This window comes from Tyto alba, unplaced genomic scaffold, assembly GCF_018691265.1.
Source record: "Tyto alba isolate M040663 unplaced genomic scaffold, T.alba_DEE_v4.0 Super-Scaffold_10, whole genome shotgun sequence".
Classification (NCBI taxonomy): domain Eukaryota; kingdom Metazoa; phylum Chordata; class Aves; order Strigiformes; family Tytonidae; genus Tyto; species Tyto alba.
In genome coordinates this window covers 14,970,182-14,996,783 of record NW_024881262.1, presented here as the reverse complement: position 1 = coordinate 14,996,783, position 26,602 = coordinate 14,970,182, and the positions used below count along the sequence as shown (strand labels likewise).

The 26,602-nt window shown below is 51.5% G+C and overlaps 2 protein-coding genes across 2 annotated transcripts; both read left to right on the top strand.

Moving 5' to 3' along the window:
• The first annotated feature begins 392 nt into the window (after positions 1–392).
• Positions 393–12,648, top strand: LSG1 (large 60S subunit nuclear export GTPase 1). Its single transcript, XM_042798680.1, has 14 exons — positions 393–498; positions 576–693; positions 930–1,050; positions 1,618–1,704; positions 2,561–2,647; positions 4,775–4,835; positions 5,558–5,734; positions 7,005–7,430; positions 7,719–7,820; positions 8,638–8,781; positions 9,091–9,214; positions 9,864–9,943; positions 10,582–10,755; positions 12,103–12,648. Exons 1-14 carry the CDS (start codon positions 418–420, stop codon positions 12,280–12,282), a joined length of 1,962 nt encoding a protein of 653 aa, XP_042654614.1. The 5' UTR covers positions 393–417; the 3' UTR covers positions 12,283–12,648.
• A 2,545-nt stretch (positions 12,649–15,193) lies between these two features.
• On the top strand, positions 15,194–21,382 carry TMEM44 (transmembrane protein 44). The gene is made up of 10 exons (XM_042797222.1): positions 15,194–15,327; positions 15,387–15,528; positions 15,783–15,876; positions 16,163–16,329; positions 16,757–16,843; positions 17,066–17,206; positions 17,361–17,408; positions 17,945–18,049; positions 18,353–18,511; positions 21,236–21,382. Exons 1-10 carry the CDS (start codon positions 15,194–15,196, stop codon positions 21,380–21,382), a joined length of 1,224 nt encoding a protein of 407 aa, XP_042653156.1.
• Positions 21,383–26,602: the final 5,220 nt, after the last annotated feature.

The following is a 26,602-nucleotide window of genomic DNA, read 5'->3' as shown; positions in this document are numbered from 1 at the left end:
GAGCAGTGTGGGGGTGGTTGGAGGGACAGATGGGGCAGCACGGGGATGGACAGAGGGACGTGCGTGGGTGCTAGTGAATGGACGGGCGGACGGGGCAGTGTGTGGGTGCGTGCGGGATGGATGGGCCGTGAGCGCATGGAGACATGGAGAGGTGGGGGCCGGCCATGGACGGCCCGGGGCAGCTGGTCACGGGGGGGTCCGGTCACGGGGGGGGTCCGGTCACAGGGGAGGCCGGTCACGGAGCGGCGGTGCCGGTGCCGTTTCGCCCCCCGGCGGCGGGCGCGGGGAGCGCGGGGCCGCCCCGGAACCCGCCTGCACGGAACGCTGCTCCGCGGGCGGCGGGGCGCGGCGGAGGAGCCCGGGCGGCGCCACGGAAGCGGGGCGGACGCCCGTGTCTCTTCCGGCTCCGGCGGCGGCATGGGCAAGAAGCGGGGCGTGGGGCTGGGCCGCTGCCTGCAGCGGCAGCGCGGGCTGGAGCGCCGCGGCACCGAGTCGTGGGTAGGGCGGCGGCGGCGGCGGGGAGGGGGGGGAACGGGGGGCGGCTCCGGGCTGATGGCGGCGTCTTGTCCCGGCAGCTGCACGTCAGCGAGGTGGGCGGCGAGCGCGGCCCAGAGCTGAGGTCGGCGCCCGAGCAGAGCCCGCTGGAGGAGTTCCTGGCCACGGCCGAGCTGGCCGGCACCCGCTTCGTGGCCGGTGAGGGGCCGGGCCGGGACCCCGGGGCTGGGCGGGAGATGCAGGGGCTGGGGAGGGGGGCGGGAGCGCTTCGGGGGTGGGGGAGTGGGTTTGGGGCTGGCAGTGGGGTTGTGCAGGTGGGGGGGGGGGGTGTCGGAGATGGGGTCCTGAGCCAGACCTGAGGGGGAAGCAGGGGCGGGGGCCGGCGGGGCTGGGGGCAGCTGGCTCTCCGGGTGACTGCCTTGCTCTTCCCCCAGAGCGGCTGAACATCCAGATCGTGTCTGCCCACAGCCGCAGCGGGCTGCTCACGGCGCAGGAGGCCCAGCGTGTCCGGCAGCTGCATGAGGAGAACCGGCAGTTCCTGCGCATCCCACGGAGGTGAGTCCTGCGGGGCCGGGGCCGGGCCCCACTCTGCTTAGTGGGCTCAGCCCCTCGGTGCCTGGGGACACCCCTCTGTCCTCTGTCAGTACCCTGCTTTTGGGGCAGCCGCTGCCTGGCTTGCATGAGCCTGATGTAACCAAGCCACGCAGGTGCTGCCAGCCTGGCCCGTCTGTCCTGATGGTGTAGGTCTGCTGCTCAAAGCCTGGCACTGCTGGGACTGGTGCACCCAGACCCACCTAGTGAGCTTTTCCAGATCCCTGCGTGCGGTGGACGGAGAGATGAATCCCCCGTCCTAAATGCTCTACAAATTTTGTCTCAGAAAAACCAGCTTTGTGAGACCCAGTGTGGATAGGATAGTGTTTTCTCGGCTAGTGGAGTTTAGAAGGGAAAAAGGCAAAAGTGTGTACTTAAAGCTTCTGAGAATTGGTGCACATGCGTCTGAACTATAACCACCTCAGTGTAGCTGAATGTGCAGTGCCTGTGGTCTTTATGGATTTTTTTGCAGTAGCATAACTGGTCTAACTGCTACTTCTGACCACTCGCTCCAAATTGTGCTTGCTGCAGGCCACGTTGGGATAGGACAACCAGTGCGGAGGACTTGAAGCAAGCTGAGAGAGAGAGCTTTCTCGAATGGAGGCGACAGCTTGCCCAGTGAGTATGCCACTTGTGCCTGGGTAAGTAGCTGGTGGCATTTGGAGATGTAGGAAGCAGTGGGTTCTATTTATTCTTGCCGGACCTATAAAATTAACGTCTTGTAGCTCTCTGTGCTTGTTCTGGAAGGCTGGACGTCCCAGTCCAGATATGTCCCTGTGGTAAGTTTTGCAAAGCTCTTTTGTGTGCATATTCTTGTACTGTTTACAGTTAAAATTCTTCAGGATAGAGTGTGGTGTTCTGCTCTTGCCTGTGAAGTGGAGGAGTGGTGCATGCGTCTTCTAAGAGCAGCAGTCCTGCTCTGGAGTGCAGCACTGTCAGCCTGCGTACCGCAGCTTGTGCTGGTCTGGTGCTGCATCTGCTGGCCTGGAGAGTTAGGTGGTATCTGCTCACACCCTGCAAACCCGTGCTTGCCCTCAGTAAAGTCATTCAGGTGGTGGTGACAGCGAATCAAAGGTTGCATAGAACCATTTCAGGTACCATCCCCAAATTCTTATTTTTTGTTATTTTTTCCAGGTAGTACTCAAACTGCTGATATCTGGGATAGCTTCTCTGATTTACTGTTGTGGCTCTGAAATTTCATGGGCAGGCTTTGATGAGTCTTCGCTCTTTCCATCATTTATCACTTCTCCATTGGCATGATCAGGAGCCATTGTGTCACTGCTGAACCAGTGCCACTGACACCAATTTACCGTTGCAGATCTATTTGCAAATCTAGCAGAAATAGTTCCTACTTTATTAGTCTGATTTGGCAGCACTCTCTGACACTAAAGCCTCCTGGATCTAAGGAAGAACTGATGGTGTCTTATTGCCTGACGTGGGCCTTATATGATGTCTTTTTGCTGTTTTGCCTTAGCCTAGAGGAAGAAAAAAAGTTGATTCTAACACCATTTGAACGAAACTTGGAATTTTGGCGTCAACTGTGGAGAGTCATTGAAAGAAGGTAAGTATATCTCTATCTGCTTTTTGAAAGTAATGTTTAATGTGTTTTCCTGAGTTGAAGCTTTTGAGTCAAGTTTCAAGTGCCTGAGCACAGGAAAAACAATTCCAGTTAGTAATGTTTTATTATCAGCACTGAAGTGATTTTGTTTTGAAGTGATCAACATGTGACATGAAGAAGGGCAGCTGCGTAGCGGTGCACGCTAGCTCTCAGCACTGGGATTCTGCAGGTGGTTTGCTGTGAGTCTTTGGCGATTCTTCGGATGCTGCTGCTGCTCTTGGCCTCTTCCAGGAACTGTGTGGGAGACCTCTTTTGAGAATGTGTCTTTGAGATCTTTTGCCAAGATTAACTCTTTCCCCTCTTTCTCAACCACACAGCTGTAGCCTGATGTTCAGGGGCAGGAGGCAAGGGAGATCAGCTAAATAATGTTGGGAAAGAAATAGCCTATTGGTCCTTGGCCTCTTGCCATGCATAGAAATGGCAGCAATGAACAAAAGACAACAGCCTGTCATATCACAGAAATAGCTCTGTTTGCTCTGCTGAGCTGTAATACAATAGGAGTGCTATCTGCTATGTTAATCTAACTGGGGCATTTAATTTCACTAGTAATTAAGTTTGAGATCATCTCGTCTGATTTTCCTAAAATTGAAAAATACTTCACCAGTGAGGTCATGGTGAGCTGGTCCTTTCACAGAAGTGGCTTTGTACTGGGTGCTGCTAGGCCTTTGGCTGGGAGAGAACTGGGTCGGGAGCATCCATGATGGGATATCGTGTTGGGCAGTGTGAGTGTTGTGTGTTTTGAGGTGGCTGAAATGTGTTACACCTTTCTGCTCTTGTTGGAGCTTTTAATTTCATGCAGAGTAAGGATGCTGTCTCAGAATCAAATGGAAAGGTTGCCCAGTTCCTTACCTTGCCAGATAATTTGATCTGTTGTCAGCTTTTTCTTGTGTTTGCTTCAAACTAGCTCTCAGCAGTGTGATTCGATAACTTCTCTATATCCTATGCCAATACCATGGTGTCAACTTTGTTATTGGTCTTTGAATTTCTGTAACTGTTCAGTACCTCTTTGTGCCCATGTGGCTTATTAAATGACTCTCTTGGGGGGGTTTATTGATTTTTTTTTTTTTTTTTTTTTTTTTTTTAAATATGTAACCAACTGCTCAATGAGGCTTGAAATTGTTTCGTTCAACCCGTAGTGTTCTTCTGAAGCTGTCCTGAGTTAACAAAAATCCTTGTCAAATGAATAGAATCAGTACGTGGCAACCAGTATTTTAAATTACCTGCCTGGAGAAGCACTAGTGGAAGAGGCTGTAGTTAAATTTTCCCTCTCCTTTTGAAAAAAGCAGCATGGATGCCTCTGGTATCTGAACCCAGTGCATTTAATTTGCATGTAGAACTGATGAGTCTTGCTCACATATATGGTAGCAGCTTGGTGTCTAGATTTGGAAGATGTTTCCTAAAAGCACTCTTTCAAGGCCTTGCTTGCATGGGTGAGCAACGTGGAGTCTAAGACTGTTCTTTCACTGTTATATGCTTTTTGTGACAAGAAGAGCACAACGGAAATTCTGAAAATGCCTAGTAGCAAATGCTAATAATCTGCAGGTCATTTGTGGGAGACTTAGTACATCTAGCTCCACGCAAAGGGAACAACACTGTACTAGAATATCTTCCTGTGTAGGAAATCCACTTCTTCCTCTCTGCAGCCACCCTGCTGTATTTTGGGGATGAGAGTAGACATAAATAAAGTTGTGTTATCACAGTTTTTAGTAACATTCTAAAGGAGAGAACACCACTGCTCTGGTTCTTGCCTGCTAAGTGTTTCTGAAGGGTAGAAGGATTGATGAAACCCACATGCTTCCTTTCTGCTTGCCGGCTGTACAGGAGAATTAGCCAAGTGAGGCAGAAATACTGTACAGCAGTACTGGCTTGTAGCATAAGCATGGCTCTGCTGGGGCACGTGGGATGCCGAGATGCTTTGTTAATTCAGTAGAGGTACTTGTTAGGATAGTACAGTTAAAACCATAAAAATTCCAAGCAAATCCTAACAGCGAGTAATGTGCTGTGCCTTGCTGCTTTCTTTGAGGCAAAGTAAGAAAGAGTACTTTATGGGGCTTTCTTTTATTTTTGCAGTGATATTGTAGTCCAGATAGTAGATGCTAGAAATCCCCTTCTGTTTAGATGCCAAGATCTGGTAAGTAAACCACTTCCTTGAATGTTGTTTTCATTTTATTCCTTAGAGTTATATGATTCATTCTTTGTTTAACACATTCAGCCACCTTGAAACTGTTCTGCTGTTTTGCTTATCTTATTTATGCAAATATTCTGGCATCGAATTATTTTTCTTCAATGTTTTTTGATATTTCAGTGTTGTGGATTTAGAGGCAGTTCTGCAGGTGTTATTTTGCAGATAGTTATATTGTTCTTCATTACCCCCTAGAAGTGTCTGCACTTAAAGGAATTATTCTGTTTAAAAGCATAGTGGAATAAAAATGTGTGAGGATTACTCTGCTGAAAGTGAAGGATCAAGAATTATTGAAGTGACAACTTTGTGATGATAGGCTATAGAACACTGTGCATCAATGAGATACGAAATTGCTCAAATAGTTGATCTTGGGAGCTCCTGCTGTGAGGTGCTGATTAATACCTTGTCATAGCTCTAAGCAGACAAGGTGTTTGCACAGGTGGCTGGAAACAACCCGTGCTGTGGTAGTTGCATGCTCCAATTTGTCCTAGTAGCCATCTGCTAAACACCAGTTCCATCTAGTCCAGGTGGGATGGTGAGCTTAGCTACACACGTATGGAGCTGGATGGGGTAACTTGTCTTGCTGCTTTTGTATCACCTTGAGGGGAAGAGGAGTCCAAACCAGAGTATGAACCCATTCTTTTTGGGTTTTTTTTTGTTTGTTTTTTAAGGAAAGTTATGTTAAGGAGGTTGGCAATGACAAGGAGAACATGATCCTGATAAACAAAGCAGATTTGCTGAGTGAGGAGCAGCGGGCTGCGTGGGCACAGTTCTTTGAGAAGGAAGGTGTTAAGGTGGTGTTCTGGTCAGCTCTGGCAGAGTGTGAACGGCTGTCTGGAGAAGCAAAGGTACTGTAGATGACCAATTCAAACTGGGTATGTGCTGGCTGCCTCTGATAACTTGCTTTGCAGTTATGCTTGTGATACACCTAAGCACCTTTCTAGAAAAGGCACAGTCTTGTCTTAGGGAAGGATTATGCTCAGGACCTATGCGGCTGTAAGACAGCATTTTAATGATTAGTTTAGAGACAAAAGTGAGGAGAGTAAAATGGTGAACAAACTGTTACACTGTTCAGTCGCTGTTCATAATGCTTACAGCTTCTCTTTCAAGGTTAATGACATGATAAATAATACTGAACTAGAATGCTAATTTCTTGCTTCAGGCTACTGATGAACAGCTACAGAAACAGCCTTTGTAGATTTGTTTGGAAACTCTTAACTCATAGACAGAATTGGAATTCTTTCCAAGAGGGATGCTTTGGGGGATGCAGTTATCTGTACAGAGGATTTTTCTCTCCCAGGGAGGGGAGGTGTTCCTTAGAAAACCTAAAGTACTTGAGAGCCTTTATTTGCCCGGTGGAACAAACTGTGCTGCTGCCCCAAGTTACGTGTTATCAGTAGATGTCACTTTCAGGTTTTACTTTGTTCATCTGTTACAGCCATAACTATTCAGCGGTGGAATATCCCATATCTCCTTCCAAAAGTACCTGGTCTGTTCATCTGGTTTACAGTCCTTGGATAAAATGTTTTTACAGATTGATTTTAAAAGCGAGAATGAAAGCATTAGTTCCTTTTTCCTTTTTTTGGAAAGAAATGTCAAAGTACTACTGTTATGAAAAGGTCTTTCTCTTGGAATGTGAACTCTTTGCAGGAAAGAAATACAGAGCTAGACTGAAAACAAGACAGCTTGAAATTATTTTAATGAAATATATAGATCTGAAACAAAATAGCTTTGTGTTCTGAAGATTTTGAAAAATTTACATTCATTCCTATTACACATAATTTAAAAAAAAAAATTTTGCTGGGCTCTGCTTCTGCTGTGTGTAAGGATGCTGTGGGTATGTGCGCATTCAGAGTTGTGCATCTGGGGAGAAACCTCTGACAACTTCACAATGAAGCTGACAATCCCTCTTGGAATACTTTTGTTGTTCTCCTAAAACAGGCTAGCTGTTTCTACATCCTACTTAAGACCGCTAAAAAGCCTGTGTGATATAAGCAGTGAATTGTCAGTCCTTGGGATCTGGCTGATGAAAACACAGTTGACTGCACTGCAGCAACTACAGTCAACAGCAAAACTTAGTGTTGTTTACATTTCACCTATGGATTACTGTTCACACAGGAACTAGATGCTGAAGATGTAGCGGAGGACCTGGATGATTCTGAGGATGAAAGCTCCAGTCAAGAAGACAATGACACAACAGAAGATAGTGCAGAAAGCACATCTACAGGCAATGCTTTGCAAACTGTAAATGAAGTTCTGGTTAGTGATGATGACAGTAGTGATGAATATGAAGACTGTGAAGATGATGAAGAGGAGGCCTGGCAAACCTGTTCTGAAGATGAAGGTGAGGACAAAGTAAATGCTCTTGCCCCAGAGAGGATGGAAAGCAGGACTGATGGTGTTGCAGTGCAGCATGTAGTGCAGGAGCAGAACAGGAACATCAGGAACTTCAGCCACCTGGTACGGAGAAATGAGCTGCTGGAGATACTCAAAACCATGCATAAAGGACCAAGAGTGAAGGATGGGGAAGTAAATGTTGGGCTGGTGAGTTGGACTTTGTGCTTAAATGGAACTTGCTTAATTTAAATTTTAATTCCATATGGCTTCCAGGGATAAAATTCATTCTGTAGCTTGGCTTCCTGTAAGGGTAAAAAAAAAGCTAGCAAGCACAAATCACTGGTGTTTTTGTGCAAAGATTAATTCTGAAGTTACTGGAGCTCAGTGTTCCCCACTGCATGCTTTAATTTATTTAGTCCTTTTCATTACAGTACCTTTGTGTCAGAGCTCTGCCAGTCTGACTGATAGCACTTACCATTCCACTTCGTCATCTAGGTGGGTTACCCGAATGTTGGCAAAAGTTCAACCATCAACACAGTCCTTGGAAATAAGAAGGTGTCAGTGTCTGCTACACCAGGCCGTACAAAACACTTTCAGGTATTGTTAACAAAGATCATTGATGTTTCAATTTTTTTTTTTTTTTTTTGCCCCCCCCAGTGAAAGAGCGCTTCGTTACAAACTAGTTGTAACCAAGTGGACTCACTGGGAACTCTGTTTGCCCAGCAGAGTCTAGGTTGGGTGGGCGTGATGTCTGTAATTTTGGAACTATAGTTCATGTTTCCAAACTCTTGCTACACTTTGAGAGTCATTCATGAGAGCTGCTATACAATGGCAGATAGTTGCCATCTCCTGATTTTAAGTAGCTTGGCCCTGCTTTTTCCAATACCAGTCATGAGGAGAGAACCTCTGAAAAGTGAGCGCTCCTCCGAATAGCTTAAGTTCAAGCTTTCAAACCATCCTTGTTTGCAGTCATTGCTGCGAATAAGCCTAATTATGCCATTTTCATATTGATCAAGCTCTTCATTTTGAGGTAGCAACTCCAATGCTATAATGAGCATTGTGGGATTTGTACTTGCACAATCTCCTACTTGTTTCAAAAGGTCCAGCATAGTTAAAGGTTTCTGGAGTGCTTGCTTCTCTCCCGTCAGACTGGAGAGCTGAAGATCTTGCTGCCCCCATCTGGACACCTTATTTATGAAGCTTGGAAGTGCTGCTGTCTTCCACATCAGATTTCCTTAATTCATTGGCTGGGGCCAGCAGGGCAGATGTCTGTGTTAGTAGAATTTCTACTTATTCTCATTTACGTCCTTGTTCTATCTGTGCATTTGATTTTAATTATTTTTTTTTTGTTGTTCCTTTTTCCTCCATGGACACTGACTTGCCTTGGTGTACTCCTCGCTTATTTATTGTGTAGACCCTGTATGTGGAGCCTGGCCTGTGCCTGTGTGACTGCCCTGGTCTGGTGATGCCATCTTTCATCTCTACCAAGGCAGAAATGATTTGTTCTGGAATTCTGCCTATAGACCAGATGAGGGACCATGTCCCACCCATTTCTCTAATATCCTTTGCATGGGGTTTGGGAGGGTGTCTGCAGGTGTTGGATCTAGAGTATGCAATGCAGCATGTTCCAGCCCTGCTAGGGGCACGTGTGCTCATGTGCGGAGGGCGGCGGGGACACACATTGGATAAAACAGCTCTGCTGTGTTAGTCTTTCCCCATCTCAAGTTTGTCTTGTTGTCAGACTTGCATTGTTTTTCTGGTTGGTGACAAAATCCAAGTGTCACTCGTACTGTGTGCTTTTGAAGTGACTAGGGCAAGATTACTTGTATAGCTGAAAATCACCAGGTGAATTCCTTCACTAGCTTACGTTTGCCAGCATATCCCACGAAACATTTTGGAAGCAACCTATGGAATAAATATCATAAGGCCAAGGGAAGACGAGGATCCAGATCGAAAGCCAACAGCTGAAGAGCTGCTAACAGCATACGGATGTGAGTGATGATCTCTTTAAAGCCTATGACCTATGCTCTGTGCTTGGTTCTGAATAAGGCCTTAAGAGAACTTTACAAATTTAGGCCCAACTCAGGTTTGTCATGCATCAAACCTCCCCATCAGGACTTGCCCCTCTCTCGGGAAAGCCCTTTGTTAACAGCTAATCTCATGTGTATGTTGCAGAGGTGCTTTGGCAGTTTCCTCTGACAGATGTAGTGACTGTTGAGGATGTTGGCGAAGTGCCCTGCCAGTCTGTGTACTGCGGTGTGATGCCGTCATCCTTTTAGGTGCCTCCCATCAACTGTGTCTTGAATTAGACTTTGAAGAACACAGAGAAGGCTTATCTCCCTTGTCTGATTCTCTAATGCAGTTAATCTTCTCTGGCCTTAAAATAAAAATAAAAAACCAGCAGGTTTTCTGGTGGTAGGGAAATGGAAGCTCTCATCATTTCTGTCAGGCTAGAATGCTTCTGCAGTCCCTCTACAGTCAGAAGTGTTCCATTTTTTCCCTGCTTTCCTCAACAGAAGCCTCCTCCTAAGGGAGTTTTTTTTTGCGAAATGATACAAACATGCAATTAAAGCAGCAGAGAAGAATGTGATAATTCTCTTGTTGTACTGAAAGGGAATGTACTTTGCATTTGTCTTCTAGATATGAGAGGCTTTATGACAGCACATGGACAGCCAGACCAGCCGAGATCGGCTCGATACGTGTTAAAAGACTATGTCAATGTAAGTTCCACTTACACCTGGGTTTTCTTTCCTGCTAGGAGGTGAATTGAAGTCTTCACTGGAGCATGAAGGTGTACAATAAAGTGAATTCTATTTCTCTGGATAAAATTGCCATATATTAAAATACTCTAAATCGGGCTATTTTTGTGTTTTAAAGGAATAAATGGAATTTCTCAAGTGGCTTACTCTGAAAAAGATGCTTACTTAAAAATAAGGTGATAGCTAAATAAATTATCCTATCTCTAAAATAGGCAGCAGATATTCAGAAAACGAACCCATTGTGTAGTTGGACCAGTATTTGGCACTAAGGACTATAGTTCTGAGTGTTGTAATACTGCGTGCTTCTACAGCACCTCTCAGCAACTTACTGTTCAGTATTTCTTAATAGGATCCTTGAATACTTCTGAGAGTTTTTCACTGTATTGTTTGCAGCTGGAAATGGTGCTTTGAAGTAGAATGGTGCTTTAACTTAAGTCAGTTATTGCCTGGGAGGCGAAATCAAGTGTACTGATAGTCTGCTGGTGTGAGCCCCTGAACTTCCAGGGCTGCTCTTAGCTTTGGAGTTGTTTTCGTTCCTCTCTGGGTGTCTCTGAGGTTTGGGAGTTTTTGATAGTAACTGTATTGCATTGCTTTCACAGGGGAAGCTGTTATATTGCCATCCACCTCCTGGCATTGACCCTAATGATTTTCAGCACCAGCATCAAAGATGTCCAGAGAGCACAACGGTGCAGGCCAGTGGACAGATGAAGCCTGAGAAGAAAACTAAAGCAAAACAAATTGAAAACGTGGTAGACAAAACATTTTTCCACCAGGTAAATTCTGGAGGAGATTTATTCTAGGAGTTTTTACAGCAGCACTGGTATGTCACAGTTAGTAGAAAAAATAGCTCTGAGGATAGAGGGGTGCTGTGTTGAGTTAATGGTGTTACATGCCATTGGCATCTGCATGTAATTTCTACCCAAGAGTGCTGTGTTCTTTTTATTATCTCCTAAAACACTGGGAGTGTCTTAGCTGACTGAAAGATAGCTAATGAGGTGTGCATAGTTGATTTTTTTAAAAGGTCAGCGGGGTGACCCCTGTTATCATGGCCCTAACGTCAAACTTGAGCAAACAGGAGAGTGTCTGGGAAGAAACACAAGGAAGGTGGTGTGTGTGACAACCAACCAGGAACATGGTTTCGGACTAACAGGTCCTTCAAACTGACTTTCCTTTCTTGAGATGACATACTTAAGGGTTATGATAAGCTTCTTTAAGACTATTGATGTAGTACTACATGGTTGTTTTGACTCAGTACCTGAAATCAGATGAAAAGAACACAGAAATGGATTTGAAATCTAGTTGAGAAATCTCAAAGTGAAAAATGGGAATTTCTCTTAACTTATATGCTTGTTGTTAGGTCCCACAGGGATCTGTTTGCCCCTAAAGTACTGAAAAAATTGATTAATGACTCGTAACTAAATGTCAAACCCATAACTGATTAACTCTGCACACCTGACAAAGATCAGAGCAGGGTGTTTAGCAGTGAAGAGGATGGGTCATAGATAGTGTGATCTGTTCTGCTTGGTTAGCTGGATATGAACAGTATTTGTTTCAGCATAGCTAAAGATAGTCATGCATTTTGAAACAAGAACTCAGGCCTTTTTCAAAAAATAGTTAGCTGTTTCGTAAAACTACGACCTGAAAAGAATTTTTGGGATTACCAGACTCTTCCTCTGGCTGCCCAAAGTGCTGGCACAAGCTGTGAGCCCCAGCAGTGCTACCCACGCTCCAGACTTGAGCAAGTTATTTTAGTCACTGGCTGTCAAAACCGCCAGATTTATTTGCAAAGACAAATTATTGTGTGCGAAGCAGAGACTGTGAGAATCAATCCTAGCACCGTGGCTAATGTCTGTCAGAGCTTGGTGTTTCGTCAACGCTCTGCCTCTGCTTGCAGTGATAGACGCTGGGAACCTGGCACAGCAAGGCATGGCTGCAGGCAGAACTGGAGCCTGCTGGCAGGCTTTGACTCAGCTGCACGGCGTGACCTTTCCTACAGCTCTGGAGCTGGGGGGCTGAGCAAGTCTTGATGGGTTTCAGCTTGCCTGTGTCTGGTTTTATTAATATGTCACAGTTCCTTGTAGAAGATATCTTCTCATTGGTGATTATGTCTCCTGTTCCAGGAGAATGTTCGTGCCCTGATGAAAGGGGTCCGGGCTGCAATGGGATACCGGCCTGGCAGCGGCCTCGTGCCTGGGACTACACCCAATCCTGGGAATGTGGTAGGAAAGCCCTGGAAAAAACATGGTAACAGGAACAGGAAGGAGAAAATTCGCAGGATCACGAAGCACCTGGAGGCTTAGCTGTGACATTGGCATCTGGCCCTTCCACGTCAGGGCCCGTACTCTCCTGCAGGCCTGAACTGAGGGGGAAAAAAGGATAAGTGAGCATCACTAGCTCACCCAGGAGCTCTGAGCTATGGATAGGCCTGGGCAGGGTGATAAAAGTGGGCTCTGATAGTTGGAGCTCATCCCTCTGAGAACAAGAGACCTGGCCGTTCGTGTTGTCTGGAAGCCAGCCCAGACTTTTGACTGCTGCTGAAACATCCTTTCAATGGGAGCAGATGGAGCCGTGCGGGAAAGTTTTCTTTACCTTCCATAAAGGATGTATTTTATAGCTGTTGGGATCAAAGCAATCCCTGTAAAACTGACTAAAATCTTTAAACAGTTGAATGTCAATGAGTGATGTTTGTTATACCGAGACACTATTGCTTATCTTTTTTAAAGTTTCTTTGTTGATTGGACAAAACACTTTAGTGTGTGTTGAAAAACGAGGTAAAGGGATCTTTATTGTCCTCTTCCTTCTCTGCTATACCAGCCCTATTCTGTAGAATCTGGTACTGAAACCACTCCCTAGTTCTCAGTTTAAGGCAGAGCACAGCACAACACACGGTGCAAGGAAAATGCTGCTTTTATGCCCTTCACACTGAGCTGGTATCAGTTGTTTTTCTGTGTGACTTCTCATTGGTATTTTAAAACATTAGCTCTGTTAGCCAGAGCATGTTAGCCAGAAATCTGGTTCTAACTTGTTTTTAAATATATTTGAGATTTTACTTCTATATGTGGTGTTGTTCTGTCTCACAGACCTGTCAGGCATTGACCTAGTCACAGAAGTGTCATAGCAGCAGATTTTAATGCATACATTAGTATTTGATGCTAAAAGGACTGTAATCACTTGGGGTCAGACTTAAGTGAGATTTAGTCCTTTGTTGCCCTGCTGAGAAAATATTGTGCACTTGGTCAGTGCTCTTCATTCCTAGTCCAACACAGGGCGTAACTGTAGGACTGGGAAGTCTCGGAAAGACAAGTTGTGCTTTGGTTTTACGTGGTGAAGCAGAGTAACAGATGACACTGGTCTCTGATACTAAAAAAAGAGATTGCTGTCTTGTAATTTTGTACTTTCCAGGCCTTAAATGTAGATGGAGAGACGAAAGCAACTGCTGAACAAAGCCACATCAAATGTGGGGTGTGCAGTCAAGCTGGTTTTGGCTTTGTGACCCTTTTTGTACTTGTCCTGTAGAGCAAATTTGCACCGTGTACGTGGAAGGTCCCCTGATAGCAGTGCTCTCTGTTCCTGCTTCCCCCGGAGTCCCTGCTCTAAAGTTCTTAATTACATCACGGGAGGGAAGGTATCTCCCTGCCACCTGTAAAACTAAAGCATAATTACACCGAATGAATATGGTCAATAGTATTTTAAGTCAGTGTACCATAGCAGAAAGTAGATTCTCAGGAGAGACTATTTAATCTAGTTCTCTTGGAGAAGATGATTTTTGCCTTTGTTTCCTGAAGAGGTTGTGCCCTAGCCAAATCGGTCTCTGATCAGGCTTTCCCACCCTCCTTGGAGGGATGGTTTCTCCTTCTGTCCCTCATAATACTTTAGGGACCTGATTGCTCAGAAATGCCCATTTCTTTTTGTCCTGTCTAGTGTGAAGCTATTATCTGTCAAATACCTGTCAAATTGAAGTTGGGGTATCCTTGATTGAAGTTTAAAAATACGTATTCTCATTCTCGCCTTTCAAAGCTTTTTTAATTCTTAGTTCATGTTGCACATACCTGAGTTTTCTTTTGCGTGCTCAGCCCTTTGCTGCCAGCTGGGTCTCCATGAGCCTTCTTGCTGTGCCCTGGTGTAGCTCCTTCCAAATCTAGTGAATAACAGATCCCCACGCTGTGAGGCTTGAGATGACTCTGCTTATTGCTGCAGAAATCTGTGGCCACAAGACCTGCCGAACCACTTGCAGTGTTTGCATGAATGAATGGAGGGTAATGTAAATACAACTGAGCAAATAACGTTTGTTAAATGCAAACTGCTTGCTGTGCTAGAGCACTTTTTCCTTGATAGAAGGACAACCATAAACAAGAGTTGTGGACCTAAAAGCTTGTTAATATTTTATGCTGCTATTGAGCAGTGGGCAAACCAGGTAATAGGCAATGACAGTGGTTAAATTAATGCTTTCCTGTGACGGTTTGGTCTGTTGCAGAACCGCTTCTGCCCTGCCCTGCCCTTGCTGGGGAACGCCGGCCGGGTGGTGTTGACAGCTCAATCCTGCCCGTAGGAGCAGCTGGCAGGCTGAGCCAATGTGGGCACTGCTCTGTTGTCAGGAGCCTGCACAAAGGAGACATTGTGCTTCACCCTAGCCACCTGCCCAATGAGCCTCTCAGCTGCTCCTCTTACCTTCTGCAGAAGGCAAGTTTCCATTTTTGACTGCTGTTTTCTTAAAGTGTCTTGTGCAAGTAGAGGGAGAGTGCGGGCTGCGACCGGCTCCAGTCTGTTCTTTGGGATCCACACCACTTTCAGCACCCCAGTGGTCTGCCCCCCCTTTCAGGGGGCTTTGTTTTGTAATGCAAGCAGTTTGTTTTCCTGGCTGATGTTGTTACCTGCTGCACTGACAGCTGCAGCAGAAACGCAGAGCCGGCTTGGGAATATGGTTTGAAGCTGAACTCCCCTTTTATGATACCTTGCGCTTGGATCGTGAACAACAATTCTCCCTGCAAGGCAGGAGCTGGAGCTGCCGTTCTCCTCCAGGTCTCTTCTGCCCAGTTTAGGGATCCCCAGTCTGACCAGGAGTCTGCTCCCAGCAGTTTGTGGGCTTTCTACCCTGGGGGAGCTGCTGGGTGCTGTTCCGTGGGCGGAGGGTGGTGCTGGGCGATGTACCTGCCGGGCAGTGCTGGCAGCCAGTGGTGACACTCCCTGCTCAGGGGACGCTCGGAGCCAGCCATGCAGGGCACGCTGGCCGTGGGGCACGGTGGCTCTGCCGCTTGGCCAGCAGCTTGCCTGGCTGGGGAGCTGGGCTGCGTGTCCTGGGGGCTCTGGACACCGGCCGCGCTGTGCTGGATCGCTGCCCGCTCACTGTAACTCCCCGGGGCTGCTCTGCTCCGCCATCCCACAGTGTGGAGCAGGGCTGGAGCAGCCTGTCCCTCTGCCCTAGGCTGTCCTGCGGGTGCCCGGGGCAGGGAGGGCGGCAGGTGTCTGTCCTCTGCCTCCTGTACAGCTTCCTGGGCCGCATCTGCAATGCAGTTGGAGCGCTGCTCGCCAGCCAGCTCGGCATCCAGGTGGGCAAGGCTCTGTGCGGCAGGCTGGGGACACCTCCCTGCACCCTGCCCAGCTTCCGCCGCGGCCATGGGACACACACCTGCCTGGTGGAGTTGCTGCTCTGGGGTGCTGGGCCTTGAGGGGGGTTGGATTTTGGCAGCCTGGCTCAAGGTGGCACGGCGAACGCAGCTCGTAATGCGGGGCTGTGAGCTGCTGCCTGAGCATTTGCATTTAGGGAGGTTCAGCCTCCCTGTGCTGTCGTGTCTCTCTCCAGATGCTCACGGGCGCCTACATGGCTGTGGCTGACATCATCCGCTTCCTGCTCACCCTCTTTCCCCCGTGCCTGCCTGAGTCCCAGAAGCCAGGAGGTTCATGCAGGGGAACCCTTTCTTGCCATCGGTGCGGGTTGGCGGCAGCCTGCTCTGAGCTGTGGGCTTCGGGGAGCACTGTGTGACCCCAGCTGGGCAGCCTGGCGTGGGCACCTTGGGGACAGCAGTGCCTGGGCTAGCAGCGTGACACCCTGGGCAAGCATGTGGCTGAGTGGCCGCTGGGACGGGGGAGGTGTGGGGCATCCAGTGCAGCCCACGAGGGTGGGATGGGGCCAAACCTGTCCCTGAGGATGACGCCCTGAAAGCGAGCCCGTGTCCCACACAGGTCTGCCCCGCCGGCGGAGGAGGCGGCGGCGGCTGCGGGATGGTCTGCTCATCCTTACCCTGCCTCTGTCTGTGGGTGCTGGCTGGTCTCTGCTGGCCCCTGGCCCCCGGCCCCCCCAAGAGCAGCTCAAGGGAGCCCAGCGGAGGCTGCTCGGGGCAGTGTTTGAGGTGAGCTGCCCCCCTCCCCATCCCCCCAGGACCGGGTGGGCAGCAGGCAGAGCCGGGGCAAGCACAGGCAGCTGCCAGGCTCTGAGCACCAGCAGGTTTGGTTCAGTTGCATTTTCCCCTTTACCACCCCTGCCCAACCTGGCGTCTGGGTTTCCCAGGGTTTCATGTCCCTGGGGTGCCCAAGGCTGGTCCAGGGGTGCTCTTTGGTCCCCCAGGACCCACCCCAGGCGGTGGGGGCTAGGAGAGGCAGCCCCTGCACACAGCAGCATTTCTGGGCTGGTGAAGTCCCTGGGATCACTGGGGAGGGGCTGGAGCAGTGGGGATGAGGCTCCTGCCAGGAGGTGTGTGCTGGACTCTCTTCAGACCCCTTCTCTGGGCAGGCTGTGATGGAGGTGTTCCCCTGCCTCCCCTGTTTCTTCTCCCTCAGGACAACACAGAAGCCCTGGGCTTTGTCCTGGGGCTGCTCTCTACCCTCCTTGCCCTCATGGCCAGGATGCCCAGGCTCTCCAGTGCAGTAAGTGTCTCTCTCTGGCATGGCTGCCCTTATGCCCCCCCAGTCCCAGGCAGGGCTCCCCAGCCATGGTGGTGACTCTTTCGACCCCTTGCAACGGCCTTGGGGGGGACGTGGGGTGCCTGTGGGGTGCAAGGTCCCTGTGCTGGCTGGGGACGGGGTCCGTGGCTCCAAAGCAGGCTCTGGGCATCTCAGTGCAGGGGGAAGCCGTGCACACGGAGGCAGCTGTGGGCCACCCTCTGCTCGGCCGCAGCCGGCATCCTCCGTGCAGCAGCAATTGTCACCCATGACCAGCAGCCTGGGCACATCCTGAGGGCCCTGCCCTGGCTCCTGGTTGCCCTGGGCTCGGCTGCACTGGACATGGCTGTATCCTTTCCCAGCTCCTCTCCTGGGGCTCTCGGCTGGGATGTGGAGGTGGATGGGGCACAGCTCCTCTCCTGGTCCCAGTGCCTGGGCTGTGGGGCTGGCAGGGGGAGGGGGCTCCGCTGTCACTCCAGAAATACCCTTAACGGGGGCTCAGATCTTGTTCATCACCTTCGTGGCCAAGAACCAGATGGACAAGCAGCTTGTACCAGAGGTCCCCAATGCCTGGTCCCTCCTGGCTGGAGAGGGAAAGGAAGATGATGGAGGAGCAGAAGAAGAAGAGGTTTTTCTCTCTCTCAATATGGTGGAAAGGAGCGCTGTCCTGCTCGGCAGTATTACTGCCCTGCCTCCCCAGGGGAGGGTGGAGGGATGTTGTGGACTGGGGCCCCACAGAGGAGGGGTACAGAGGCAGGGCATGGCTGGCACTGGGAAAATCACCCTCGCCACAGGGCCACATGTATTTTCCTGCTGTTCTGACCTGGGAGCAGCTTGGAACTGGTGCTGCAAGGCGGGGAGTCTTGTGGGGATCCCTCAGCCCCTCTGGGAGATGGGGAGGGCCTGGCTGCAGAGTCCAGACATGTCAGCTCAGCACCATCCTGCACCCACCCAGGTCCCTGGTTCATGGTGTGGCTGGAATGACACTGCTGTTGGCCAGGAATGGGTGCTGTGCCCCTTGGTGCAGGCTGTGGTGTGGGCACAGCTCTCCTGGTTGTAGCTGACGTGGCTCACTCTTCTTTGCAGGCTGCAAACTGGGCACCACTTACCATGTTTTCAAAACCCAGGTCTGGGCACAGGATGGTGGCAACCAGCCACTGCTTAGACCTGATGATCAGGCTGGTGCAGCAGGTGAGAGGCTGCCAGGGCTCAGTTCACTCCCCTGGGGCTGGAGCAAGATCTGGGGGTGGCAAAGAATGGGCTCTCTGCAGATGTCTGTGGGGTCTATGTCCAGATTTGGGAGGGGGCGAAGGGAAGGGGAGCGGATGCATCTGCCTTGCTGTCCTGCACAGCACAGAGAGGCCAGCAGCTTGCAGATGCTGTTGCAATGTGAGCCTCAAGGTGATGTGCATGTACTGAGGCTGCTGGGTTTCGGTGGTCTCCCTGGTGATGTCTCCCTTTGATCTCCTCCTCTTGCATTCTGTCACCTATCAGGCTGATCATGGTGTGGTGAGGCTGCCCGAGGATGCACAGATGGGTGCAGCAGGCCCTGCACCCCCACAGCCCTCTGCCTGCCCCCTGCTCCCGGGCCTGCGCCCTGGGCTCTCCTCATCCAGCAACTCCAATGCTGCCTCCAACAACTCAGAGCTCGAGGTCAGTTCCTGCTCCTGGCTCTTTAGATGTTGTTTCTTCTCCCTTGGGGCTCTGCCCTGTTGAAGTGTGTACATTAAGGCATCCACCTGGTGCTGGGGACAGGTCTAGAGCCCTGTTTGGACAGGTCCATCCCAGAGCAATGCCCAGGACACCGCGGAGGCGCACAGGCTGCTCCGCAGAGTAGAGCTCAGAAAAGGAACATGGAGATTAGCTTGTTCTGTCAAGGTGTGCATGAGCCACCACAGCATCTCTGCATCCCTTCACACAGGTGTGCCAGCCCCACTCACAGCCTCACCTGCCCCCGCCGGGGACTCCCTGTCCGTGGCTGCTCCTGAAAAAGCTGGAACCCCGGTGAGCTCCAGGCTGTCCCAAGCTCACTCAAAGGTCTGGTCTTTTTACTGTGAGCTGTAGCTGATGCAGTCCTGCAGAGAAGCTGCTGTGAAAAGAGGGGCTTTCACAGGGCTCCTCTTGGTGGTGTTACATTGGCCCTTCTCTTTTTTTGTCTGCCTATTTGTTAGCAGAGTTTTATTATCAGGAGAGGGGCAATACTTGTACCTTTTCAGAGCTTCCCTACCACCACCTGATAGTCTTGCTTAGTTTCTCCTAAGGACATTTTTCACTCAGGCTGCTGCTGTTGGCTGCAGGAGGGTTTCAGTGCAGGCTGCCCTGGTGCAACGCTGGCCCCAGTTCTGCCCCGGGAGGTCCAGAAGGCTGGGGCTGTCCTTCACACACAGACTGGTGTCAGAGCTGCTGCTGAGGCCATCCACCTACTAGAAAATGTGCTGTGCAAAGTCTGTTTTTCGGGAGAGCAGTATTTTTTACTCTGTCCCTGAAAATGGAAGCATTGTGGGTTAGCCAGGATGCACTCACCAACTTCAAATCCCTGAGTTGCTCTGCCATGGGGTACTGTGGCTCTTCTGACACTGCAGTCCGTGGCAGGTGATGTACAAGCCTCACTCCCCTCAGCCTGGCAGAGCCAGCACCACGCAAAAAAGTCCTTTGCCTGTCATCCCACTGCAGACCATGCCACGTCAGGTCAGGCATCTCCGAACTTTTCCTGATAGCTCAAGGGTTGGTGTGATGATGACTTTTGCACCAGGGAGTCCTGCAGCAAGGGGCTGCCATGCATGCATGTCGCCAGCTTTCTGCAGTCACTGCCTGGTCCAAAAACACTTTATTACTTCTCTGGAGGAGGCTGAAATCCTTCTCTCCTGCCATTAGGGGCCGGCCTTTCCAAGGCAGAGGGAGAGCAGCCCTGGCCATGCAGGCAGGCATCCCCAGCGCAGCAGTGTTGGGCCCTGTTTCAGTTGGGGATCCCAGCAGAGGTGCAGGTTCCTGGGGACACCCCCACATGCACCCCTGAAGAGTGCCACACGACCTAGCTGTTCCCAGCCAGCCTGCGTAGGAAGATGGTCAAGAGGATCATGGTGGGAAAAGCAGATCTTGCCCTGGCAAGTGAGGAGCTGGGTCCAGGGCCTCTTAGGCTATTTCTACCAAAGTTAAGGAACTCTTTCTCAGTTGCCCTGAAACACTGTGCTTTAAAGTAAGAAGCATCCTTTCCTTCTGCTCACTGCTCCTTTCCTGCTCCCATGAGCTTTATGCCATTGCTTGGCCCCGGCAGGTTCCTCTACCCCACGCGTCTATGAGGAGCAGCACTGTGCCCTGTACCCTCACTGCATAGTGGCTCTGGATCTAGTCCAGCTTTTTTCCTGAGGTTTTTTGTTTGGCTGGGTTTTGGGTTAGTTTTCGCTTCTTGTTTCCTCCCCCCCCCCCAACTTTTGCAGCAGAAATATTGGGGAAAAATATCACTGGGCTGCTGGGAAAGAGGCAGGGAGCAGCTCCTCAGGGCACCTCAGAGTATAATCCCTCAGGGCTGAACGCCTGAGGTGCCCAAGACCTCTTGGGACATGAAGAGAGGTCGGGGTGAGGACAAGAGGAAAAGAAACTGCTGCTGAGTCAGAGGCATTCTGCCCCAGTGTTTTTTTTTTTTCTTGCTGTGGCTGTGGGAAAAGGGTCTGTCCCGTGGGTGGTGGTGGTGGGGAGCTGTGCTTGCTGGGTGGAGCAGACTCGCGCTTGCCCTCCTGGAATTGTCCCCCTCCGATCTCCAGCCCCTTGTCACTTGGGGGTCATAGCAGTCGAGGCAAAGAAACAGAAACATCACCGTGTCCCTGATGGGAAGTTCTTGCAGTCCAGCCAGGTTTTTGCTGCCTGCACAGAGCAAATGGAAACTGGAAGCTTCTGCAGAGCCCTTTTGTGTTGGCCGGCATGGGTGAACCAGCCTGAGCTCTGTCTGGGGCTTCACAGGGGTTTTAGCAAGAGTTGTCTCTGCTCAGTGGCTCTCGGAACCGGCTGTGCTCACCGCACAGAGGGATGCTCAGGAGCAGTTGCTGTGGTGGTCCCAGGCAAAAGGGATTCTCCCTCTCTTGACAGACTCCACATCTCGCTTGGCCACCACCCTGTGTGTGCCTGAGCCCCTCCTCATGTTGCCTGCCTGGGGAGGGAAGCATGTGAGAAAAATCGAAACTAGTGTTGTTCTACTTTGAGCTTTGCTTGCGTTGTCAGGGAGAAAGGGAAAACCAAGTACTTTCTACTTTCCAAACACAACCAATTCCCCTTTCTGGAAGGAGGTGATGCAGGCCCTGTGCCAGTTCCCTGCGGGGAGCAGTGCTGCCCGGGGGTCCCTCGCACCCAGCTCTGGCACCGCCTGCTCCTTTCTCTTCACAGTGGGACTTGGAAGACGTGACGGTGCAGTGGAGCCAGCCCAGCCCTGCTGCTCAGCCTTGCTCCATGCTGTGCCCGGGCACCTTCAGACAACACGCAGCCCCTCCGAGACACCCCGAGCGCCTGTCCCCCCAGCTGAGCAAGCAGTAAACAGCAGAAGGTGCTTCCTGGGAGAGGTGAAAAGCTCTGGGGTGCCATCACAGGCTGCCGTGCTGTGCCTGGAGCACTGTCTGGGTGGAGCAGTGACAGCTTCCAGCATCTCCTTTCACCCTTGTCCTGCTGCAAAGGGGTGTGCGGGTCCCTCTTCCCCATCACTGTTGGCTGCACTCCCTGGAATCAGAGCTGTGGGAGAGGTGCAGCCTCACAGCTGGGTTTAAACCCAGCCGTTTCCTCTTTTGGTTGGGCTGGTGTTTTCCCCAGTATTGGGTGAGGCACAGACAAGCCCTGCCCAGTCACGCTCTGCAGACTCTGGAATTGAAGCCTGCTGAACTACCCAGCAAGGCAGGAGATAAGGATAATCCCCACTGTGGCTTCCCACTGGTGGCTGCCACGCTTCCCTGTCATCCCTGACTGCTGAATGCTAGCAGGCGAGGCAGGAACCCACCTGGAACGTTATATATGTCTTAAGTGCTGTATGTGGGGGACTGAACAATTGCTTGTGGTCTGCCTGGTAGGTGCTGGCTGCCATAAAGGACAGCGCTCCCAATTCCTGCACTGTGAAGGTGAATTTCTTGCCCTGGGATGATTTTTTCCTCAAAATGTGTGTGGTGCAGACCAGAGGAAGCTGCAGAAACATTAGGAGCCCGTGCAAAGGTCCAGGAGGGAGCAGCCGGTTTGCATTCACAGCTCTGGGCACACTCAAGTGCCTTGGGCCATGTGTGCACTGGTGAGGCTGCAGCTGCAGCGCCGGGGATCCCCAGGACCCCGCAGCCCACCCTGATGGATTTGTAGCACATGAAGCACTGCTTTGTCTCAAACATCATCTGTGTCTTTCAAAACCATGTGCTTGCCCTGCTGCCCCAGCCCCAGGGTGCTGAGTGGGGGAAGCCCTGGGTGGCCTGGACACTCGGCTGGAGCAGGAGGAACCAGGATGGGAGCTTGGGGACATGCCTGGCTGCACTCCTGCTCTGGTCTGTTACAGAGCACAGGGGAAAAGAAGATCTTCCTGCACAGGAGAGTGATGGATAGCACAACTGGGGCCAGTTTGTTCCCTGCAGCCAGAGCTTAGCTCTTTGCCCCAGGATGGGTGGTGGTGGCTCCTGCAAGGAGCACATCAGTGAAAGAGCCTTTGCTGTAGCCCTGGGCTGACAGTGTTTCCCGTGATCTTTTCTGAGGTGCTGGTGGCTGGTGGCTGTCCTTTCTTCCCACTGGCACATATTCTGCCCTGGCCTCTGGGCTCTGCTCCAGCTAAATAAACTGAAAGGAAGAAAGAAATGGGAGACGATGGTGTTTCAATGCCATGGTCAAATCTTATCAAGCCATGCTGCCTGGCACTGCCATTCCTCCAGGTGAATGGCTGAGCTGGCATCTGCTTTGGGCAGTGGAAAATGCCAGCTTGTTAACAGAGTGAGGCTTAGCAGGGTGAGGATGGGGCCCTGGGGTGGCCAGACCCTGCCTGGTTTGCCTGCAGCAGCAGAAGGAGCTGTTGCAGAGCTCCTGCTGATAAGAAGTGCCTGCATTCATGTTTCCAAAGGCCCGAGTGAATTGCTGAGTGGCAAGGCTCAGAAATCCAGACGCCAGACAATGGAAAGGCTGGAAACATAAAGGAAAGGAAATTCTTCTGCTGTATTGCCTTTCCTATGGCGATAAGATAACCCAAAGTGAAACAAAAGTCTCCGCTTCAGACGGTGGGGTGGGCACCTCAGCTGCTTTCTAAAGTGCAGGAGGATGTCTGCATGAGCTGGGATTTCCCGAGGTGAGGCACAGAGCAGCATGCGTGGCTGTCGTACGGGTGCGCAGCGGGCAGCGGTGTTGGCAGTGCTTTGCAATGAGCCTTGAAGCAACAGGTAACCTGGCCTGCTCCTGCTCCATCCCATGGGACCATCCATGTCCTTCATTTAAGCACTGACAAAAGAAATCTTGCTTTAAATGCTCTGGAAGAGCTGAGAAAAGGGAGGCCACAACATTTGCTAGTGATACATAATTATTGGGTGTATGAACATCCTAAAGCTGGTGGCAGAATGTGTTGAAAGGGTCTAGCACTACTGAGTGGCTGTGGGACAGAGTGGCAGGTTATATTCCACATCAGAGTGGTGGGGCCAGGGACAGAGAGGAGGCTGATAGTGGGAGCGTGGTGCTGTGTGGGAGCTGCTAGGGCAAGGGCTGCACGTGAATCTGTGCCGTGCTGGTGTTTGTGCCATGCTGGGCATCCCCCAAAGCACCCGGAGCTACGTAGGCCATGAGAAGAAGAGCGAGGGGCACGGATGGCATCTGAGTAAGGACAAAGGTGAGTCTCTGAAGAGGGGTCCTGTCCCAAAGAGGGGATGTGATGGGGTGGGTACCATCAGGGCAGCAGAGGAACAGAAAGGACGAGTGCCTCTGCTGCATCTTGGAGCACAGGGACAGGGAGATCTGAAATGAAGCTGGCCAGAAACAAGTTCAGATTACAGCCTGCAGGCTCAGAGAAGGCCCAAATTAACTGCGGAAATCATTGTGGTCTATTTTGGGCAGTGAGACTTGGATGAATGATGAGAGGAGTTGAGGGAGGCAGGCCAGGGCTGCCCCTCTGGCTCAGGAAGCCCGCAGGCTGTGGCCGCTGGGAACGGCAGGGTGGGCTGCGGGCTGTCCCCCTGCGCTGACCTGCTCTGCTTTGGCCCCAGAAGTGAGCCTCTTGTCTGTCCCAAGGGCTGCTTTGGTGTCCCGTCACTAACAGTTGAACTTTAGACAACAGCAGGATGGGTGCTGTGCCTGGCCAGGCAGCGCCTGCTCCCTTCTCGTGGGGGGTCCCAGGGTGGGAGCTGCAAAGGGGCACGATGGTGTTTGCTCAGGCTGTGGGAGGGAATGCTGCAGGGAGCTGGGTGAAAGGAAAAGCTGTGCGGGAGGGTGCTGGGGCTCAGCCACATCACATATTGCTGTGCTTTGCAGCTCCGAAGCGGCTGCACTTGCTCTCTGCCTTGGGGCGTAGTGAGGGGAGATCAGTGGTCTCAGCCCTTTCAGATCTTGTGTTCGCTCCATCTAGGTTTTTTCCCCTTTGTTTTGACACTGATGGCCCAGCTCTGGAAAGCAGAGGGCTGAGCTGTAGGCATAAGGAGACGTGCAGGAATCGGGCCAGCAGCAGCTTTGGTTGGGAGGTTGTGATGCTTGCAGCACCTGGCAGTCTGTCCCTTCATCCTGCCTTGGGAAGCAGGACCCAGCAGCAGAGCAGGAAAGGGCACAGAGCACTGTAACACCGGGTGGGTGTTGCACATCCCTGCAGCATCATTTGCTGTAAGCTCTCTGCCCACTCCTTGTAGCTCTCAGTGGCAGCTTTTGCTGGGGTATTTGGGGAGCTACCACCGGCCCCAACACCACCAATGGAGATCACTCCACCAGCAACCAGTCATGCGTGGCAGGGTGAAGAGCTCTTCCCAGTGCAGAGCGTGCCGGAGTATTCCCAGTACTGCTGCCAGGCTAGACCTGCTGCAGCCACGCGTTGCATGAGCAGTTGGACAATGAGGTTGGCTGCATGCACCCAGCATGACCCCTGTGCTGTTTGTTACCCCTCAAGGCAGGTGAACCGAGTAAGCCAGGCAGGCGTTCTCCCTGGGACATCATTGTGGGCTTGTGCTGGCTGTCCTGATGGCCATGACGCTTGCCTTTCGGGTCTTCTCCTGCCCTGTGGCTTGCAGCAGAGGTGAGCTGAGCACCCACTGCTACCTGCTCTTCTAGAAGACGTGGTTTCTGGGGTATCTGGATGCACTCAGGGGGTTCTTTCGGCTCTCTCAGCCCTGCCAGTGATGGTCCCTGGGTGGCCTTGCACCAGCAAGGAGTGGGGAGATGGCAGGAGTGACCGGCTGTCCTCCCTGTGGGGATGCTCTGTGAGCCGAGTTGGACTCCTGGGCTGCTCTTGGGCTTCCCGGTGAGATGACATAAGCTCTTCAGGCGATGATCCTCTTTGCCCTGGGACTGGGAACAACGTGCCTCTTGTTGCAGCTGGTGCTTCAGGGACTGAGCTGCCCCTGGGGCCAGGCTGAGTGTCCCAGGGGCAGGACGGCCACCGGCCGTGCTGGGTGCCCCGTGCCATGGCAGTATGAAGCTGAGTGCCTTTGAAGTGCCCTGCGCTGCTCTCTGCACCGCTGTTGGACAGGATCTGAGCAGCCATTGTGCAAAGCAAAACAAACCCTTCCTATCATGTCAGAGGCTCAGCGGGTGGCTCTGCTTCCAGCTGCGGGGCTGAAGAGCAAGCGCAGCCCTGCCAAGAGCCTGCTGATAATCATCTCCCCTTGCAAAAGAGTTCAAGTCCCCACTCCGGTGGCTGATGTCACCTTATCAGCGCTAGAAGGCTCCTGATAAAGGGATCAATCTAACTTCAGCTGGATCCCCACCTGCAAACACAATGTACAGGGTGCAACCAAAGGGAGCGTGGCCAGGAACTTGCCTGCTTTTTCGCCTTCAGGAGGGTCGTGGCTGCCCGGATCCCGCACGGCGCAGCGCCGGGGCCGGGAACAATAGTGGCCGCGACAGTGCTGCGGCCAGGGTGGGTGATTACCGAAAATCATGTGCTTACCCCGGCTGGACAGAGGCAATTTGTCAAAGTCCCATTTTCCTTTCCCTGATAAGATAGGGCTCGCAGAGTACAATAATGCTTTCCTGAAATACAATTGTGGCTCTTCTACTCGGCACACACACAGGGGAGGCTAATTTTGGCATTGGTGGGCTAGCAGGGGGTGAGAGGAGGCCTCTGTACCGGGGCTGCAGTCCAAGAGGAAAAGTGGCTCTCTGAGCCCTGAGGACCAGGACAGCCCCAGGGGAAGCAGAATCGTGCTGGCTCCCGTGGGCTGGCACACTCCTTGCTCCCTGGAAGGTGCCACGGCTGCAGAAGGAGCTGTTGCCACTGGCTTCATGACACCGAGCCGATACGATGCGGCACAATGCTGCCGTCCTGCCAACACCTGGTAAACCCTGCCTGAGGCAGGGGCAGCTAGGATCATCAGTGCTCCCCCTTACCCTTGCAGGCACCCAACGCACGTAGGTGCACTCTCACACCCTCTTCCATCCTGTGCTTTGAACATTATCCCGTCCTAAAGGCGGCAGAACGATGCGAGGCCAGTGCTCATGCCCTGGCTGAGGAAAGCTGCCCGCTCCCAGCTGTCTGCACTGTGGCTTGCTGGCCAGGCACGGGCAGGAAAGCGATCTTGGCTGCCTGCTGCGAGCTGGTCCCTCCATGGGCAG

Coding starts and splice junctions, on each gene's coding strand:
- LSG1 (XM_042798680.1), top strand. CDS start 418: ATGGGCAAGAAGCGGGGCGTGGGGCTGGGCCGCTGCCTGCAGCGGCAG. Junction 1,705..2,560: donor TGGAGGCGACAGCTTGCCCA/GTGAGTATGCCA, acceptor GTTTTGCCTTAG/CCTAGAGGAAGAAAAAAAGT. Junction 4,836..5,557: donor TGTTTAGATGCCAAGATCTG/GTAAGTAAACCA, acceptor TTGTTTTTTAAG/GAAAGTTATGTTAAGGAGGT.
- TMEM44 (XM_042797222.1), top strand. CDS start 15,194: ATGCAGGGCACGCTGGCCGTGGGGCACGGTGGCTCTGCCGCTTGGCCA. Junction 15,877..16,162: donor TGAGTCCCAGAAGCCAGGAG/GTTCATGCAGGG, acceptor TGTCCCACACAG/GTCTGCCCCGCCGGCGGAGG. Junction 18,512..21,235: donor CCAACAACTCAGAGCTCGAG/GTCAGTTCCTGC, acceptor TTCTCTTCACAG/TGGGACTTGGAAGACGTGAC.